The sequence below is a fragment of the Nelusetta ayraudi genome, unplaced genomic scaffold (genome assembly GCF_046127955.1).
Source record: "Nelusetta ayraudi isolate G7.1 ecotype Tasmania unplaced genomic scaffold, CSIRO-AGI_Nayr_v1 ptg000109l, whole genome shotgun sequence".
Classification (NCBI taxonomy): domain Eukaryota; kingdom Metazoa; phylum Chordata; class Actinopteri; order Tetraodontiformes; family Monacanthidae; genus Nelusetta; species Nelusetta ayraudi.
This window is the reverse complement of record NW_027466159.1, coordinates 866,774-884,353: the sequence shown is the minus strand read 5'-3', so window position 1 is coordinate 884,353 and position 17,580 is coordinate 866,774. Positions and strand designations below refer to the sequence as shown.

Here is a 17,580-nt window from a genome sequence, read left to right as displayed (position 1 = left end):
TTTAAAAAGTGAAATAAATGACTTCTGTGCCTTCTCTCCTCTTGTCTGAAACTAGATTGTATTGTCACGGAAAACACGTAAAGGCCTTTTACTTTCACTTTGCCACATTCTGTTTTTTTAGGGTCAGTGCGGCAAACCGATGTTTGCACTTACACAAAGCGCCATTTACTCCATTGAATTGATCAGTAAATAGAATTCCAATGGTTCAAAAAATGTTGCACACATTTTTAGGCATTTGGTATATGAACAGTTATACATACATGGGACTTTAAGTTATTTTAAGACATCCTGTGTTACCATGCCAGAATCATTTCTTCTTTTCACTTTGACGCTTCAATGAGGTTTCATGCATATGAAGGACGGAAAGAGGAAGTAGGAGGAGCTGATGCGTTTTGGTCGGCTTGCTTCCACTGTGCGACGGTGGGCGACCTGCCCCGCCACCAGACTCTCCTGTGAGTGAAGACGACCTGCTGGGTTTGACTGAAACGCCATGAGTTTAAAAGCAGCATGTGGACTGGTCCTCGTCCTTCTGTCTGTGAGAGGTATGTCTTCAGAACAGAGAGCAACTTTTTGGCTTGTATTCTGTTTTTCTTTTTGTTTAGAGTTCTTCGGGATGATTTCCGTCGTCCTCAGAAGTGTCTTTGGATGATTCTTCTGAGGAAGATGGAAGTTTCCGTCCAAACATGGCGAGGTATCAAACAGCTCATGACTGAGAGGAGAGAAAAACAAAAGATAAACATACATCAAAACATTAGGATCAACTGGTTGTCAATTTGGATTTTTTTTTTTTGCTAATCCACAATCACTTTTATATAGTCATCAGACATTTATTGTCATTTTATATACGTGCACATAGAAACATGAACTTTAACTGAGTTACTTTGGTTTAAGAGAAATAAACTGTACATATATAATGTACATACTGCACATGTATAAGTATTAATGTCTTACTGGATTAAAATTCATTCATCATAATGGTAGTTTAACAAACTACATAAAAAAAACGAAGTAGCAAAACTAATGGTAATTGAGTTACTTGTGATGCCTAGATTACTAGTTGCTGCCTAAAGTAATGGCGTTACTGTACAACACTGATCACGCAACAATGAACTTTCTTCCTCTGTTCTGCTGCAACCTGCCCACACAGAGTAAATCAGCTGTGAAGAATAATGAACCCTCAAGATTTAATCTGCCAAGCAAGATACTGCAAAACATTTTCAATTGTCCCATCTCTTTAATGCTATTATACAGCGAAAAAAATGTGTATATGTTTTATACATGTTTTATATATATGTACTTGTTTTAATTAAAAACAAACAAACGAGGCACAAGAATTTTGAAAATAAATCAAACAACATTATTTTTTGATTGCTTGAGGAGAGAAACTATGAAAACTAGTCACTTTTAAGACTTTTGACTTTCTACACACTGGACCCCTTTCTGTCTGAGCAGGTCTGTTTGCTGATCTTGTGTTGAGTTTGATTGTGTTTTCTGATTTGCTTTCTGTTGCAGTGAAGCATGCTTGGAATAATTTCAGAGTGAGTTACCCCTCATCAGAGGTCTGTGCCCTCGAAGGCTCCACAGTGTCCTTGCACTGTTATGTTGAACCTCAAGGACATGGATATGGACAAGGAGATGTGATCTGGGTTGTTGGATCTGGATCTGTTGATTTGAAAGCAGCTCCCCAATTTTCAGATCGAGTCAAGTACCAAAATGATGATTGGGGAATAGACACTGTGGAAATAAGTGACGTGAGACAGAGCGACTCAGCTGAGTACAAGTGCAGAGTCACAACAAAGCAACCAGATGTGCAATGGACTGGTTCACCTGGAGTCATTTTATCAGTCACAGGTGACGCTGCCTTTCTTCTGCTCAACTCATTCTGACTTCTCCTTCTGACTGACATGATGTTGCTGCTCCTGTTTCACATGTCCAGACCTCCAGGTGAAGCAGCCCTCATTTCGCTATTGGCCACTTGAATGTGCCAGCAGCTGTCGCCCATCTGGATATAATTCCTATAATTCCTACATCTGGTACAGAAATGGAAAGAAAATTCAAGGACAAACATCTTCCACCTTGTCAGACTATTACTCAGGCCACTGGAGTCAAAACAGTTTTTCCTGTGCTCTTGACAGACAAGGGAAGTTTGTCTCTCCTCCTGTGTGTGAGTTTAAAACAGTGACAACACAACACAGTTTATAAACACTTTACCATGTTCTGTGGGCTGTTCCGAGTCTGGACCATGTCAAATTTCCAATCACTGGTTTGTATTCCAGGTGTTGCTGGTCCTGAAAGCTGCTTCAAAGTGACATACGATTTCAGAAACATCTGCGCCACAGAAGGATCATCAGTCAACATTTATTGCTCTTACAGCAGTTATTACAGTGTCACATCTAAAATCTGGTTCAGAGGTGGACAGCAGTGGACTAGTTCTTCTGCTGCTGGTTCTCAGGGTCGTGTTCAGGTCCTAGAAAACGAACAAGGACGCTCCAGACTGAGAATTAATGACCTGACAAAGAATGACTCTGCAGAGTACCGCTTTAAATTCTTACGCTCTAGGTTTTCATGGGGCAGCGATTTACCTGGAAGCACTCTGACTGTCACAGGTACCAATAAAGACATTGATCTTTCACTATTGCTCTCCAATTGGACTTCTGGCTGAAGATTTCAGTTTCCCCTGTCTTCAACACTGTGATGCAAATATTTACCGTCCTCATCTTCAGATCTGCAGATTGAGGTGATCACAGCAACAACAGGGCAGTCCGGTGAGGAGGTTGAGCTCAAGTGTCACAGTGACTGCAGTCCAGCAAGTCGTCCCAAATTTGTGTGGTTCAAGAATGACAGCAGACTTGAAGGGACACAAACATCTTTTTATAAAGGCTGGATTTCCCCTGGAGAGGCTGTTTCTTGTTCTTTGGCAGGACACGAGGACCTTCGCTCGCCTCCAGTGTGTGAGTTTTTCAGCCGACAACACAAACACACACTTATGTTTGTAGAGGCTGGCGGTTTAAGAAAGAACTCTGCAGCCCAATAGTCAGACTGGTCTATTATCACTGTTTTAGCAGGTAATTTAAAGGACATGCAAACTTGAATTGTTCTCATCTAAACACCTTTCACATCTTCTTCAGACTCTCCGATGCTTCCCACTGTCTCAGTGACTCCCTCTGCTGTTCTGGAGAAGGGCAGCTCACTGACTCTGACCTGTAACACCTCTGCTAACCCTGACGCTAACTACGCCTGGTACAAAGAAGAAGACGGAGACCGTGATCTTCATGTACGAGGAAAGCAACTTGTCTTCACCTCCATCGAGCCCTCTGACTCTGGATCCTATTACTGTAGAGCTGAGAACCAGCTTGGCGTCGAACGGTCCGACTCCACCCTTGTTAATGTGATGTGTGAGTAAAAATGTCACACATGTGCATGAAGTTGCATCCAAAATGTTGCTGTCGCTTCCTTGTTTGTCCTCACCTCTTCTTCTGCATCAGTTATTTTCATATTCTAAAGTACGTGCACTGCATACCAGGAGGTTTGGCATGTCAGGGTGTGAGTGGTGGGTGATCATGTGTAACAGCACAGTGAGTGTGGGATGTTTGGTGTGTTACTTTCAGGGTTCCATCCTGCCTCTCATTAGGAGATGAGGTGAGCTGAATTCCCTGATTGGTTCTGAAGTCTTCATTTTGTTTCTCTGATTGATCTATCAATCAGACACTGGGCCCAAACCTTGACTTGTCCAATGTACATTGTGGAACAGACGACAGAGCCACAAATAGGTCACGTGAGGTCTGAACATACAAGAGCACACAGTGGAAAATTCTGGTTAGAAATGACTGAAAAAAGAACTTAGAGGTTCTCCCGACCTGCCTTCCCATTGGCCAACTGGATCAGGCTGACCTCCACCCACAGTGGTAGGACATTGATTCTCTTTATGAATTTGTGCAACTGTGGATCTCCAGGTGGTCCACTTCCACCTTTTGTGCAGGTGGCAGCTCTGGCAGGGTAATGAGACTTTATGTCGCCTTTGGCTCAACTGTTATATATTTGGCTCCGTGTTTCTCTCCATAGCAACAAGTTTAGAAGCAACCCCTTTATGTTTGTGCCCAGCAACTGTTAAATTCTCAATTAGGTAAAGTAAAAAATGAGCCTTTGACTCACAGAGGGATGCAGAGTGAAGATTTGTCAGGATGACTTGAAGATGGTTTGTGTGTCCAATGTGACAGGGATCAAATTGCTCTCTTTTTGACTTGCAGATGCTCCTTTTAACCTGTTAGTAAGGTGTAAATGTATAGCTCTTTTACATATTGACAGCCAGACTGTTTGCAACCATTTGTGGCCGTTCCCAGCTGGCCAAATGATAAAATGCAGTGTTTTGGCACTTCCGGGTTGGCCTCGCTGACCCGGAGTGCAGAAGATGCAGCGTCAGAAGATGGATGGAAATTGTCTTTCGGAGGTACGTCACTGTAATGTGTGTCGATGTTCTCTTCCAGATGCTCCGAGGCCTCCAATTGTGTCATTGGCCTCCTCTGATGTGGTGGTGGAGGGCAGCTCACTGACAATGAACTGTAGCAGTGATGCTAACCCTGAAGCTAACTACACCTGGTACAAGGAGAATGAAGACTCACCGCTAGCATCAGGACAGAGCTTGACCATAACAGACCTCAGAAGTGAACACAGCGGTTATTATTACTGTGTAGCCCGGAACGTGATAGGACTTGTCAACTCCACTTCACACCTGGTGGCTGTGGCAGGTACAGCAAGTTATCCTCACTGGTCTGATTACATAGAAGTTCATAAATCATGTTTTCAGCCTTGTAGATTCTTCTTATGACCATCTTCAAAGTATATATTTTTTATTTACAGCTATCAGGATCAACAAACGAAATGAGATCAATTAAACATTTTGAGTGAAAATTAGATCACCATCTTCACCTAGTGATTGCATCACTCTCTTCTTTTTTTTAACCTCTTTGAACCCTTTTATTTTAACAGGTTTCAAGACCTCAGTCATCATTGGCCCACTTGTTGCTGTGTTTTTGCTTCTTGTTTTTATTGCAGTCTTCTTATTGGTCAGGTGAGCATCTCCATTATACTCAGTCCACACTCAGAAATCGTACTTACTTTAAAGGAGCCATCTCAGAAAAAGTTTCACTTTTAAACACCAATGTTGCTTTGTTCAGACCTCTCAACCTCCAGACATGTAAAGTGGGAGGGCTGGTGGGGAGGACGCAGCAAAACCACAACATCTAGTGGTGGATGAATTGTGGTACAACTTAAATCTTCTTCTTCTCTTAAATTTGTCTTCAGAAGAAAATTGTTTTCAAAACACAGCGTGGATCAAGCCGTCAGCCGCACACAGGTTTGACGTCAAGTTCCTGTTTCATCATTACAACAGTTTGAGTTGTTGCCCAGGAATTCCTCAGGGCTACTACTCATCCATCTTCAAGCCAAAGTCAACAATGGCGCTTGCTGTTGTGTTTCCCTTCAGGTCAAAATGATTTCAGTGTGTGACAAGGAGCAGGATGACCTTTGCTACACCAGCGTTACTTTCATCAAGATCCAGGAAGATTCTCTCTACTCCAACATCAGGCTGACTCAGCCAGAGCTTTCCAGGCAGAACCAGGACCCGGACCAGGAGGAGGACGACAGCGTTGAGTACTCTATTGTCAGAGTGAAGAGCTCCTCCCCACTGTGAGTCCATGCTTGTTTCATTTGACTATACAAAGGTTTTCTGCTACCTTTGAAATTGTTTAATATCGTGAAACATTTTTAATACTTATATTTATCTATTTTTTCATCCTCAGATCAGGGAGAGACGAGGGAGATGAGGATTCTGCACTGTACAGCACAGTCAGAAAATAACATCACAACAGCAACATTAGTTGGTATATTCCTGTCTGCACTGTACATCTTGAGTATTTCATTTAGTGCATGTTCAGTTCTAACATGAGTATTGTAAATTGAGTTAGTGTTTTGTCTTTGTACCCATCTCACACACCCAGCGAGCTAATGAATGCTGACAGACGTCAATATGGAGCATTTAACAGTTTTATGAAGGTCTCCTTTGTACTTTTTTTTCAATGTGTTTTTAAATTGAGTGTGTATTTTTCAAATAAATGTTCTTTCTTTTTAAAAAAAATGATACATAATAATAATACTAATATAGTAATAACAATAATAATAATAATGATAATAATAATGATAATAATAATCAGTGACTTGTCTTCCAGGTTTATGGCTTGTTGTAAATCTATCAGCTTCAATATTATTTACTATACCAACTTGCCTGCGATAATTGTTTGTATAGAACGACATAGAACGATAGTGACAGTAAGAGCTGCTGTGAAATTGCAAAAAAAAAAAAAAAAGTCTGTGTTGCCATACAGATATATAACAGTCGGAAAGTAGCCACATTTAATGTTTAAAAGCTCTTGAAAAGGTCTCATAGAGAATATTTATCATGAGTTATCCACATATGGCTCGACTTTCGGTTCAGCACCACGGACAGAGACGGCGAGATGCTGTTTCTCTTGTTGTCCAATAGATGGGAGACACGATCGGTTAAACTGCCCCATCATGGCTCCCTTCAGAGGAAGAGAACGAAGCCGTTTCCCCTCTTGTCCTCGCAGCGAATTGGGGATCCCGTGAAGAACGTGCCAGGCGAGTCATCACTGACAACAAGGAAAACGCCACGCTGTTCCTCGACCACCTTGAAAATATCACAATAGACATCACAGACCAATGCAACGCACCACCTCACTCAGCCTCTCACCACCGACACAGTCAATTGCACTAGAAGACAATGAAATACAAAGTAACCATAAGAGGACACACTCGAGCTCGATGCAGTTTTAATAAAAAGGCACCAATCCATTACCTTCAACACCTTGGACAAGTGCACTTGTCACAATGATCTACAAACCAGGAAGAGACCCCCCAAAACGTCACCAGTTAGCGCCCCAGAAGCCCTCACAGTCACATTAGAAAACTGTTGGAATGCATGTTGACCTCATGTCTCAGGAACCACACTTTGAATCAATAGACCTAACTGCAATCCACCAAACTGGTTTCAAGGGAGGCTGAGCCACCACCGTCAACATTCTGTGTTTATCAGAAGACTTAAACAGAAATATCAACAAAAAAACAAAATAACCTCGGCAGTATTCTTTGACATTTAAAAAGATTTTGACAGAGTATGCACAATTGAATTGGAAGCCTTTGTTGTGAGTGTGCAACTCCTTGGGTACAAAATAAAAATAAATAATAATAAAAAAGCACAAAGTAAAATACAATAATTTAAAATGCATCAGTTTAATGTGCAGTAAAACAGACTCATGTATGGAATAATAGACTTTTGTCTCAAACTTCCACAACCCACCCAGTCCAGACCACTCCTCATCCATCTCAACACCCTTCACCCCCCAAAGCATGAGTTCCCCCCACATGCAGTTTCCTCCTCTTCCTCCTCAGTCATTGGTTCTCTGCCACTGGTCCAGCTCCAAAAATCTATGACTTGCAGCATAAAATAATTGTAATGGAAAACTGGGAAAACCTCTGGACAATCAAACTGAACCCGGCGAAGACAAAATGCATCCTCCTCCACAACAACAACTGCAACCGAATCTGGATGTGTCACATCACAACCAACGAACCCCCTTCAGTTTGAAGGACAATATATGTGATTTAACAACCTACTACTGTCAGTTAAATATTTCATTCACAGCTCCAAATGGAGAAAGATAAAGCCCTTTTTTCTGTCTTGAAGAAGGACCTCACAGTCAATCACCTCGGCTCTTTATAACTGATGAAAAGGAAAAATGCAGTAGCTCTACTCAATGCATATAAGGACTTTTGAATCTTCAATAACCTCTGACCTCACAGACTGAGAGATGTACATGCCTTTACATGCTTTCTTTGTTTATTTTTTTGTTGCTTTTTGTCTTCTGTAATGTTTACCTCAGAAGTGCCTCTGCCTTCTGGTTCTTGTGTGCCTTGTTAGATACTGTTACACTGTTGGATTCAAATTAGCCAATTTGTTTTCTCCAATTTTTGAACAACATAAAAAGGCTGTTCACTCCTGAAGGCAACACAAACCGACACACATTTTCCATTGTGCTTCTGCACTTGCCCCACTCGTTGCTATTGCACTGTATTTCCCTACGTACACACGTTTTACATTTGGCTTCATTTCCCCCCCCGCTTCATGATACGGCGTCTGACACTTTCTTCTCTTTCAGGTGGGGCAATGCACCAATGGCCGCAACTCTCCCACCGCGAAACCACCATACATGGCTGCACTGCTCAACAACACAAATCAATAAAGTTCTCAATTAATAGCAAATGTGCCGTTAGCCTGTAGCTATTTATGTGCAGATTTTTAATAAAGTGCATCATTATTAAAAGTGCTTTGTGCCGTTTGTTGCCATTAAGTCACAGTTCTACTGAATGACCCTGTTTTGTGTCTCTATTTCTGGACACCTCTCTTGACTTCTGCCACCTCACTGAAGAGCGCTGAGGAGCAGCATCATTGCCAAAGTCAACTTGCATTGCAACAACAAATTATTGATGGTGTGAAGACTTCAATGGTTTTCAGTTAAACACAGGAAACTCACGTCAGTCGGCAGCAGAAACATTTTACACCACTTGCAGCATAGAAGCTGCAAGTTGCCGCCTGTGACCACATCTGCATGTCGACTGTGATGAACAATCAAGACTGTGTATGTGGGAGGAGGCGGCGCGTGACGACGCTCTAAACCTGTCAATGGTGCTCAAAATTTGGTCACGTAAATCAACCTCGGACTCTGTGTCAGTGTCAATGCACGTCTCACCGTCAGGCTGAGAGCAATCAGTCGAACCTAAATCATTGTCAGAAGAAAAATCATCATCAACATGTAAATCTGTATACGTTTTGGAATAATCGACATCAGAATATGAATCAGTGTATTTGTCAGCAGGGGAAGGGAGGTTAGAGGGGACAGCAAGCATTTCTTCATTGCAAGAAGCGTGTTGCATGTGTGAGTGTGCATCACTTCCCTGCGAAAACGCTGTAGGCCGGGGGTCCGTCTCGCCGGGTCCATGCCGTGTCCCCCACTCCACCTCCTCTCCTCAGGTGCTCTGGGTTGGATTCACTTTTCCGGCCCTCGCGATCACTCTCTTGGCTGCGGTGGGCATGGTTCTGCCTGCGGTGCCTTCCTTTGTCAGGGCATTCTCTGGCCCAGTCACCCATTCGGCCGCAGATGTGGCACGCCCCCTTTTCGCCTCTGTCCCCGCTAGTCGCCCTTCGTCGGTTGTCGTTGTTCCTGTAGGGCCGTCTCGCCGTGTCACTAAGGTGCTTCATCATGGTGAGGGAGGCCTCCTGCAGAAGCCTCTCAGCGTGCACTGCATGACGTCGGACCTCTGTCAGCCGGGCATCTTCGATCCCCACGCAGCTTCTGTTAACTGCTTTGGCGATCTGGGGGAGCAGCCCTTGTCTGAAAGCAGTGATGAGGCTGGCCCGTTTGGTTGACGGCAGTCCTGATGAACGTGGCGACGCTGCGGCGTCGGTGCTGGAGTGCGCAGGGTTGTACGGTGGTAGCGTTGGATGAGGGCAGGCGGGAGGAGGGAAGACAGGCATGTCCAGGAGAAGGTCCCTCGGGCCTGTAAGAGAAGGATACAGACGATTTGGTGCATTTGAATGCTCGTGTGTGAGCGGCTCCTTTTCTCCCTCCTCCAGGGAGTGTGTGTGAGTGTGTTCACCCTCTGCCGTTATCTCTGTCACCCCTGTGCTCCAGCGCACAGCGCTGTTTACACATTTCTTTACTTGTTTCCTGTCCCTGACTCCTGCTTCAGTTTTCCAGAATGAAAAACACCTTTCACGATCTTTGATTATTTGAATTACCCACCTGTTTGGGTTTTTCTTTTTTGTAACCTTTCCCTTGGCTATATTCAGTTTATCCCGGAGGTTTCTCAATTCCTCCATACTCAGTGATCCCCCCGCTGGGAAATCATACTTTTCAACCCACACATCCAACATATCAAGACAATCTGGACCGTATTTTTTCCTCGTGTCGTCCACAATTCGTCCCCCCTGGGGAACTGCAGCAGCCACTTTGCTCTGGTTCTTCCCCATCCCTGACTAGACTTATTACTTGTAGCTGCACAGGAGTCCCTGTGCCCCCTTTTTCGACTCAGGCGCAAAAAGGTAGAGAAAAATTGACCCCTTCGGTGCCCTATCACCAAAGGTTTTACCCGCTCAGCCCTCACCAACCTTCTTGGATATCTGGTGAGCGGGACAGGCCCAGCCAACGCACACTCTGTACTGGCACTGCAGTGATTCACAATCACTGCCTACCCATACAGAAAACTACACATGCGTTTCGTCCTGCACGGGGACCGTTCGTGGACGACAAAGGGGAAAAAAAACCCTTGGTCACTGGTATGTCTGGAAAAAGAACAATTACTTCTCACCCGATCTCTGAATCAGCACTTTCTCTCCAGGTTCATTGGATAGACGTGAAGCCGATCAGATCCACTCTTAGACGCCGATCCTCTCGTCTCTGAATGCTTGGTTCGAGGTAGAGGTGGAACGAGGAGATTTCTCCGTTCCTGGTGCGCGGCCCTCGACGTCCCAGAGTTTCACTGACGGGTCTCCAGCTATCCTGTTCGTGACGCCAAATTGTTGTGGAAAAGAGCAAAGCTACTGAGGCAGAAATCCTGAGTGAATAAGTAATTTAATGAACAGAAAATAAAAGATTGGATATCCGAGGCACAAGCAAAGTACAACCAACAGAACAGATGCAACAAGTGCAACAGCTCGAATGAATGCAAGTGCAAGTGCAAAGAGGGAAGGAGGAAGAAGGTCTCTTATACAGTGGACCGGGAGAGAATGAGATAAGGAAAGAGGAGGGGAGGATGAGAGGAGACAAAACAACGAATACATCACCCTGGCGGGCGACGAGGAGAATGTCTCGAGACGGTTATACAGTGAGACATAACAGATTACACGGGATGCCAAGAATACTTATTTTCCATTACAAGGAGATATCATGACAATGTATTAACTGATTGATTAATGGATTGAACATTTAATTAAAATGTTAAGTTACAAATTTGAAATATTTAGAACAACCTGGAAAAAACCTGTGCAACAGTCTAAACATAAAATCCCTGTAATATGGGATTATCCTATTGATGCTTGGAGGTATTCCATTTTATTTTATTGGGTTCTATTCCGCTGTATGTATTCAGGTCTATTCAGCTTCTTCAAATCACATTTCTAGTTTTCGATCTCGGATCGGAAACGGCTCAACGTCATGCATGACACCAACCAAGATAACTGAAAATAAAGGGCTTGCTTAAAACCAAAGAAATAACAACAGCATTATGAAGAAAACAAAGAACAAAAAAAATATTATTCAAAATGCATTGTTAATTGTTACTGAAGAAGAAGAAGAAGAAGAAGAAGAAGCCTTTATTAATACAGTTTTTAAATAATTAAATTTAGGAAACACATAGTTCTACTTCCTGAGGTATCTTCTATTTCAAGCATAATGTATTACAAACATCCTATACTAAATATCAGAAGTTTAGTATCCACTTTTGTCTGCTGTGTGTACTTACTTAGGCCTTTGTATTCCTTTTGAAACATAGGCCATTGATGAAATTTTTCCACCCTCGTCTGCTTCAAGCCATCTTATCTAGCTGAGTCCACGTCAGTCCCTTTTTCTTCATTTCTTGCTCTGTGCTCCTTCTCCAGGTGTTTTTGGGCCTCTTTTGCCCAGTGGGTTCCATGTTTGAGCCTGTTTGGTTATTGCTTCCTTTTTTCTTCTGAGTGTGTTTCCAAGCCAGTTCCATTTCCTCCTCCTCAGCTGGATCTTCATGGTTTCTTGTTTGGTGTGGTCCCATAGGTCAAATTTGTTGATTTTATTTGGCCAGAGGATCCTGAGGGTGTGTTTTACACAGCAGTTGCTGATGGTTTGCACTTTGTTGATGATGTCATTGCTGGTTCTCCGGTTTTCTGATCCATGTAACAATAGGAGCTCAACTTTGAAGTTGAGAATCTTCAGCTTGGTATTGAGTGAGATGTGTTTTGTTTTCCAGATAGTGTTCAACATGTTGAAAGCTGTTCTTGCTTTTCCTATTGTTGGTTTGGTTTCTTTACCTAATATCATGCTACCAAAACCGCGTGTTCGTTTAATGAGGAAAAGAGACAAGTAGAATGTGAACAAGTCTTAGTAAACAGAAGAACAAGACATTTGTTACAGAGATCTCTGGAGTCGAGTCCTGGCCGTCGCCGGAGTCAGACTGACTCCTTTCTCCAAAGAAAGTCCTTAAATGCAAAGACAAACAATCTGACTCCTGATCTGAATGTCTTCTCAAGTGTGGTCCTCTGATTGGCTGTCCATTCTTCACCCTTCGATTGCAGGGCGTCACTGTCATTGTTTGTGAGTCAGGAAGCATGTCCTTATTTGGCCATGAGCCAAATGGTCCATCCTTCCTTCCGGTGTGACCTGTTGAAACCATTTTGTGGCAAGACGAGCTCAGGTCACAAGTTCCCATCCCTGTGATTGTATGGGTTGCAAACTTTATGAGGGTCGCAAAGGCAGTTCCTTCAGCTGACCGCTCTCTGTCCCCCCAGGTCACTGTTTACGAGACTTAATGGCACTGATCATGATCATCAAATATACACCAAAGCACTACATATAGCAACATTCAATACATTTATACATTCAACTCAATGTAATAATTCCAACATATAAATGTAATGTTACAAAAATAATAGCACAATATCCAATGATAAATGATATTAAATATCCAATTACAACACTATTCTGGCCTTTATGTCCGCTGCTCTACTCTGCCATGTGCAGATGCATTGATTTGTTTATCTTTTTTCACTGAAATCATCTCTAATATGTATTTTCTGAAATCCTCTGATTTAGTCATGGTCTTGAATTAGTCCTGGTCTTGACTGCGTCCTCGTCTCGATTTGGTCCTAGTCTTGACTTGCTCTGTTTCAGTCTCAGTTGAGGCGGTCTTGACCACATCGCTACTTCAACACACTGAACCACTTCCTGTCTGAGCAGGTTTGTTTGCTGATCTTGTGTTGAATCTGACTGTATTTTCTGATTTGCTTTCTGTTGCAGTGATGCATGCTGGGAATGACTTCAGAGTGACTTACTCCCCGACTTATGCCTGTGCTGTCAAAGGCTCCAGAGTGCTCTTATTTTGCAGATATAATTCCTCAAGACTACAAGGACAGAATGTGATCTGGGTTGTTGGATCTGGATCTGGTGATTTGAAAGCAGATCTGCAATACTCAGGTCGAGTAAAATACACTTATAATCAGACTGGATGTCTTCTGGAAATCAGTGACCTGAGAGAGAGCGACTCAGCTGAGTACAAGTGCAGAGTCACAAAAAAATCCACCAGATGTGCAATGGACTGGTTCACCTGGAGTCATTTTATCAGTCACAGGTGACGCTGCCTTTCTTCTGCTTATTGGAAGGATTCAGCTCATTCTGACTGACATGATGTTTCTGCTCCTGTTTCACATGCCCAGATCTCCAGTTGAAGAAGTCCTCATCTCTCTATTGGACACTTGAATGTGCCAGCCGTTGTCGCCCATCTGGACCTAATTACTACATCTGGTACAATAATGGAAAGAAAATTCCTCTCCTAACATCTTCCACCTTGTCAGGCTACTACAATTATGTCGGCAGTTTTTACTGTGCCGTTGAGGGACAAGAGAAGTTTGTCTCTCTGCCACTGTGTGAGTTTGCAACAGTGACAAACACAACACAGTCCACAGGTTTAAAACACTTTAACATGGATTTCAGGCTGTGCCGAGTCTGAAGCAGAAGTTTAAAAATTATCCAATCACTGGTTTGTATTCCAGGTGTTGCTGGTCCTGAAAGCTGCAACAAAGTGACATATGATGTCAGAAACATCTGCGCCACTGAAGGATCATCAGTCAACATTTATTGCTCTTACAGCAGTTATTACAGTGTCACATCTACATTCTGGTTCAGAGGTGGACAGCAGTGGACTAGTTCTTCTGCTGCTGGTTTTCAGGATCGTGTTCAGGTCCAAGAAACAGAACAAGGACGCTCCAGACTAAGAATCGATGACCTGACAAAGAGTGACTCTGCAGAGTACCGCTTTAAATTCTCAAATTATTTGTTAATATGGGGCAGTGATTTACCTGGAACCACTCTGACCGTCACAGGTACCAATAAAAACATTGAGCCTCCACTTTTAATCCCCAATTGGACTTGTGACTTACAATCTTTTTTTTCCTTGTCGTCAGCAATGCAATGCTAATATTTTCCGTCTTCATCTTCAGCTCTGCAGATTGAGGTGATCACAGCAACAACAGGGCAGTTTGGTGTGGAGGTTGAGCTCATGTGTCACAGTGACTGCACTCCAGCAAGTCGTCCCACATTCATCTGGTTCAAGAATGACAGCCGATTTGAAGGAGCACAAACATGTTTTTATAAAGGCTGGATTTCCCCTGGAGAGGCTGTTTCTTGTTCTTTGGCAGGACACGAGGACCATCGCTCTCCTCCAGTGTGTGAGTTTCTAGGAGCGCATTTACACTCGTGTAAGTTTGAGTCAGTTTGGCTCGACCTGACTGGTTACTGGTGAGTTTCCAGTACAACTGAGTAACACTTCTGCGTGGGTGTAGTCATCATAGCGAGAGCTGCTGAAAGTCCCTCGATGTTTGTAACGTTCCATGAAACCTTCTCTCAATCAGGACCCTCCACTGAGTAAGCCTGCTTGCCTTGCTCGGAACCCGAGTAGAGCAGGTACTAATATAGTAGTGGTTAGCACCTAATGGAAAGATGATCAATAGATGATTAGAAACGCTTCATTATTTTAACTGTTGAAAAAAAAAACATCAATCAACCAATCAAACAAAGTTAATTGGATGTCAATTTTCATCTTCATTTCATAATTTTATTTGTAAAGCGCTAAATCACAGCCAAAGGCGCTTCGAAGCATTTTGCACAATCAAGAGGAGCCCAACTGAACCCTCTACAGTAGCAAAAGTGTGACAGCAGGCAGGAAACTTTCCCTGGTAGGAGGACACCTGGTGCATTCACTCACATCTAAACTCCTTTCACACCTTCTCCAGACGCTCCGAGGACTCCCTCTGTGTCAGTGGCTCCCTCTGCTGTTCTGGAGGAGGGCAGCTCACTGACTCTGACCTGCAGCAGTGACGCTAACCCTGAAGCTAACTACACCTGGTATAGAGAAGATTACAGAGGCCATAATCTTCGTAAAGGAACAAAGCAACTTGTCTTCACCTCCATCGAGCCCTCTGACTCTGGATCATATTACTGTAGAGCTGAGAACCAGCTGGGCTCCAAACGAACCAACTCCACCCTTGTTAATGTTACATGTGAGTGAAAATGTCACACATTTGCATGAAACTGCACCCAAAGTGTTGCTGTCGCTTCCTTGTTTGTTCTCACCTCTTCTTTTACATTCTTTGGTGTTCTCTCTGCTTCTCTCTGCATCTCTAATCTCAGCACAATTGATTGGCCAAAGCCAATGTGACATCTGCAGTCTGCTCACATATCAACACGTCTTTTAGCACCTTCAAACTGGTTGAACTGTCTTCAGGTGTATCACCGTAATGTGTGTTGATGTTCTCCTCCAGACGCTCCAAGGCCTCCCTCTGTGTCAGTGGCTCCCTCTGCTGTTTTGTTGAAGGGCAACTCATTGACTCTGACCTGTAGCAGCGATGCTAACCCTGAAGCTAACTACACCTGGTACAAGGAGGATGAAGTCTCACCGCTAGCATCAGGACAGAGCTTGACCATAAGAGACCTCAGAGCTGAACACAGTGGTTATTATTACTGTGTAGCCCAGAACGCCATAGGACTTGTGAACTCCACTTCACACCTGGTGGCTGTGGCAGGTACAGCAAGTTATCCTCACTGGTCTGTATACATGGAGGTTCATACATCCTGCTTCAAATTTCACATTTTTGGAGAAAATGAGTTCACGATCTTCAGTTGGCGGTCGCATCATTCTTTTTTCTTTTTAACCTTTTTAAACCTATTTTCTTTCAACAGGTTTCAAGACCTCAGTCATCATTGGCCCACTTGTTGCTGTATTTCTGCTTCTTGTTTTTATTGCAGTCTTTTTATTGGTCAGGTGAGCATCTCCATTATACTCAGTCCACACTCAGAAATCGTACTTACTTTAAAGGAGCCATCTCAGAAAAAGTTTCACTTTTAAACACCAATGTTGCTTTGTTCAGACCTCTCAACCTCCAGACATGTAAAGTGGGAGGGCTGGTGGGGAGGACGCAGCAAAACCACAACATCTAGTGGTGGATGAATTGTGGTACAACTTAAATCTTCTTCTTCTCTTAAATTTGTCTTCAGAAGAAAATTGTTTTCAAAACACAGCGTGGATCAAGCCGTCAGCCGCACACAGGTTTGATGTCAAGTTCCTGTTTCATCATTACAACAGTTTGAGTTGTTGCCCAGGAATTCCTCAGGGCTACTACTCATCCATCTTCAAGCCAAAGTCAACAATGGCACTTGCTGTTGTGTTTCCCTTCAGGTCAAAATGATTTCAGTGTGTGACAAGGAGCAGGATGACCTTTGCTACACCAGCGTTACTTTCATCAAGACCCAGGAAGATTCTCTCTACTCCAACATCAGGCTGACTCAGCCAGAGCTTTCCAGGCAGAACCAGGACCTGGACCAGGAGAACGACAGTGTTGAGTACTCTGTTGTCAGAGTGAAGAGCTCCTCCCCACTGTGAGTCCATGCTTGTTTCATTTGACTATACAAAGGTTTTCTGCTACCTTTGAAATTGTTTAATATCGTGAAACATTTCTAATACTTATATTTATCTATTTTTTCATCCTCAGATCAGGGAGAGCCGAGGGAGATGAGGATTCTGCACTGTACAGCACAGTCAGAAAATAACATCACAACAGCAACATTAGTTGGTATATTCCTGTCTGCACTGTACATCTTGAGTATTTCATTTAGTGCATGTTCAGTTCTAACATGAGTAAAATTGAGTTAAATTGAGTTAGTGTTTTGTCTTTGTACCCATCTCACACACCCAGCGAGCTAATGAATGCTGACAGACGTCAATATGGAGCATTTAACAGTTTTATGAAGGTCTCCTTTGTACTTTTTTTTCAATGTGTTTTTAAATTGAGTGTGTATTTTTCAAATAAATGTTCTTTCTTTTTAAAAAAAATGATACATAATAATAATACTAATATAGTAATAACAATAATAATAATAATGATAATAATAATGATAATAATAATCAGTGACTTGTCTTCCAGGTTTATGGCTTGTTGTAAATCTATCAGCTTCAATATTATTTACTGTACCAACTTGCCTGCGATAATTGTTTGTATAGAACGACATAGAACGATAGTGACAGTAAGAGCTGCTGTGAAATTGCAAAAAAAAAAAAAAAAAAGTCTGTGTTGCCATACAGATATATAACAGTCGGAAAGTAGCCACATTTAATGTTTAAAAGCTCTTGAAAAGGTCTCATAGAGAATATTTATCATGAGTTATCCACATATGGCTCGACTTTCGGTTCAGCACCACGGACAGAGAC

At 42.8% G+C, this 17,580-nt stretch overlaps 1 protein-coding gene across 1 annotated transcript; it reads left to right on the top strand.

Annotated features, from left to right (window-relative positions):
* The first annotated feature begins 8 nt into the window (after positions 1–8).
* LOC142903305 (sialoadhesin-like) lies at positions 9–17,205 on the top strand. Its single transcript, XM_076048858.1, has 20 exons — positions 9–542; positions 1,513–1,851; positions 1,937–2,164; positions 2,277–2,606; positions 2,724–2,951; positions 3,129–3,395; positions 4,485–4,745; positions 4,987–5,068; positions 5,302–5,353; positions 5,483–5,685; positions 6,539–6,654; positions 13,535–13,744; positions 13,871–14,200; positions 14,318–14,545; positions 15,110–15,376; positions 15,638–15,898; positions 16,056–16,137; positions 16,371–16,422; positions 16,552–16,751; positions 16,865–17,205. The coding sequence occupies exons 1-20, from the start codon at positions 491–493 to the stop codon at positions 16,920–16,922; spliced, it is 3,846 nt and encodes a 1,281-aa protein (XP_075904973.1). The 5' UTR covers positions 9–490; the 3' UTR covers positions 16,923–17,205.
* Positions 17,206–17,580: the final 375 nt, after the last annotated feature.

Bases quoted from the DNA above. Each gene is read 5' to 3' on its own strand.
- LOC142903305 (XM_076048858.1), top strand. From the start codon at position 491: ATGAGTTTAAAAGCAGCATGTGGACTGGTCCTCGTCCTTCTGTCTGTG. The intron at 1,852-1,936 runs GTGACGCTGCCT...TCACATGTCCAG, and splicing joins AGTCATTTTATCAGTCACAG to ACCTCCAGGTGAAGCAGCCC. The intron at 5,069-5,301 runs GTGAGCATCTCC...ATTTGTCTTCAG, and splicing joins GCAGTCTTCTTATTGGTCAG to AAGAAAATTGTTTTCAAAAC.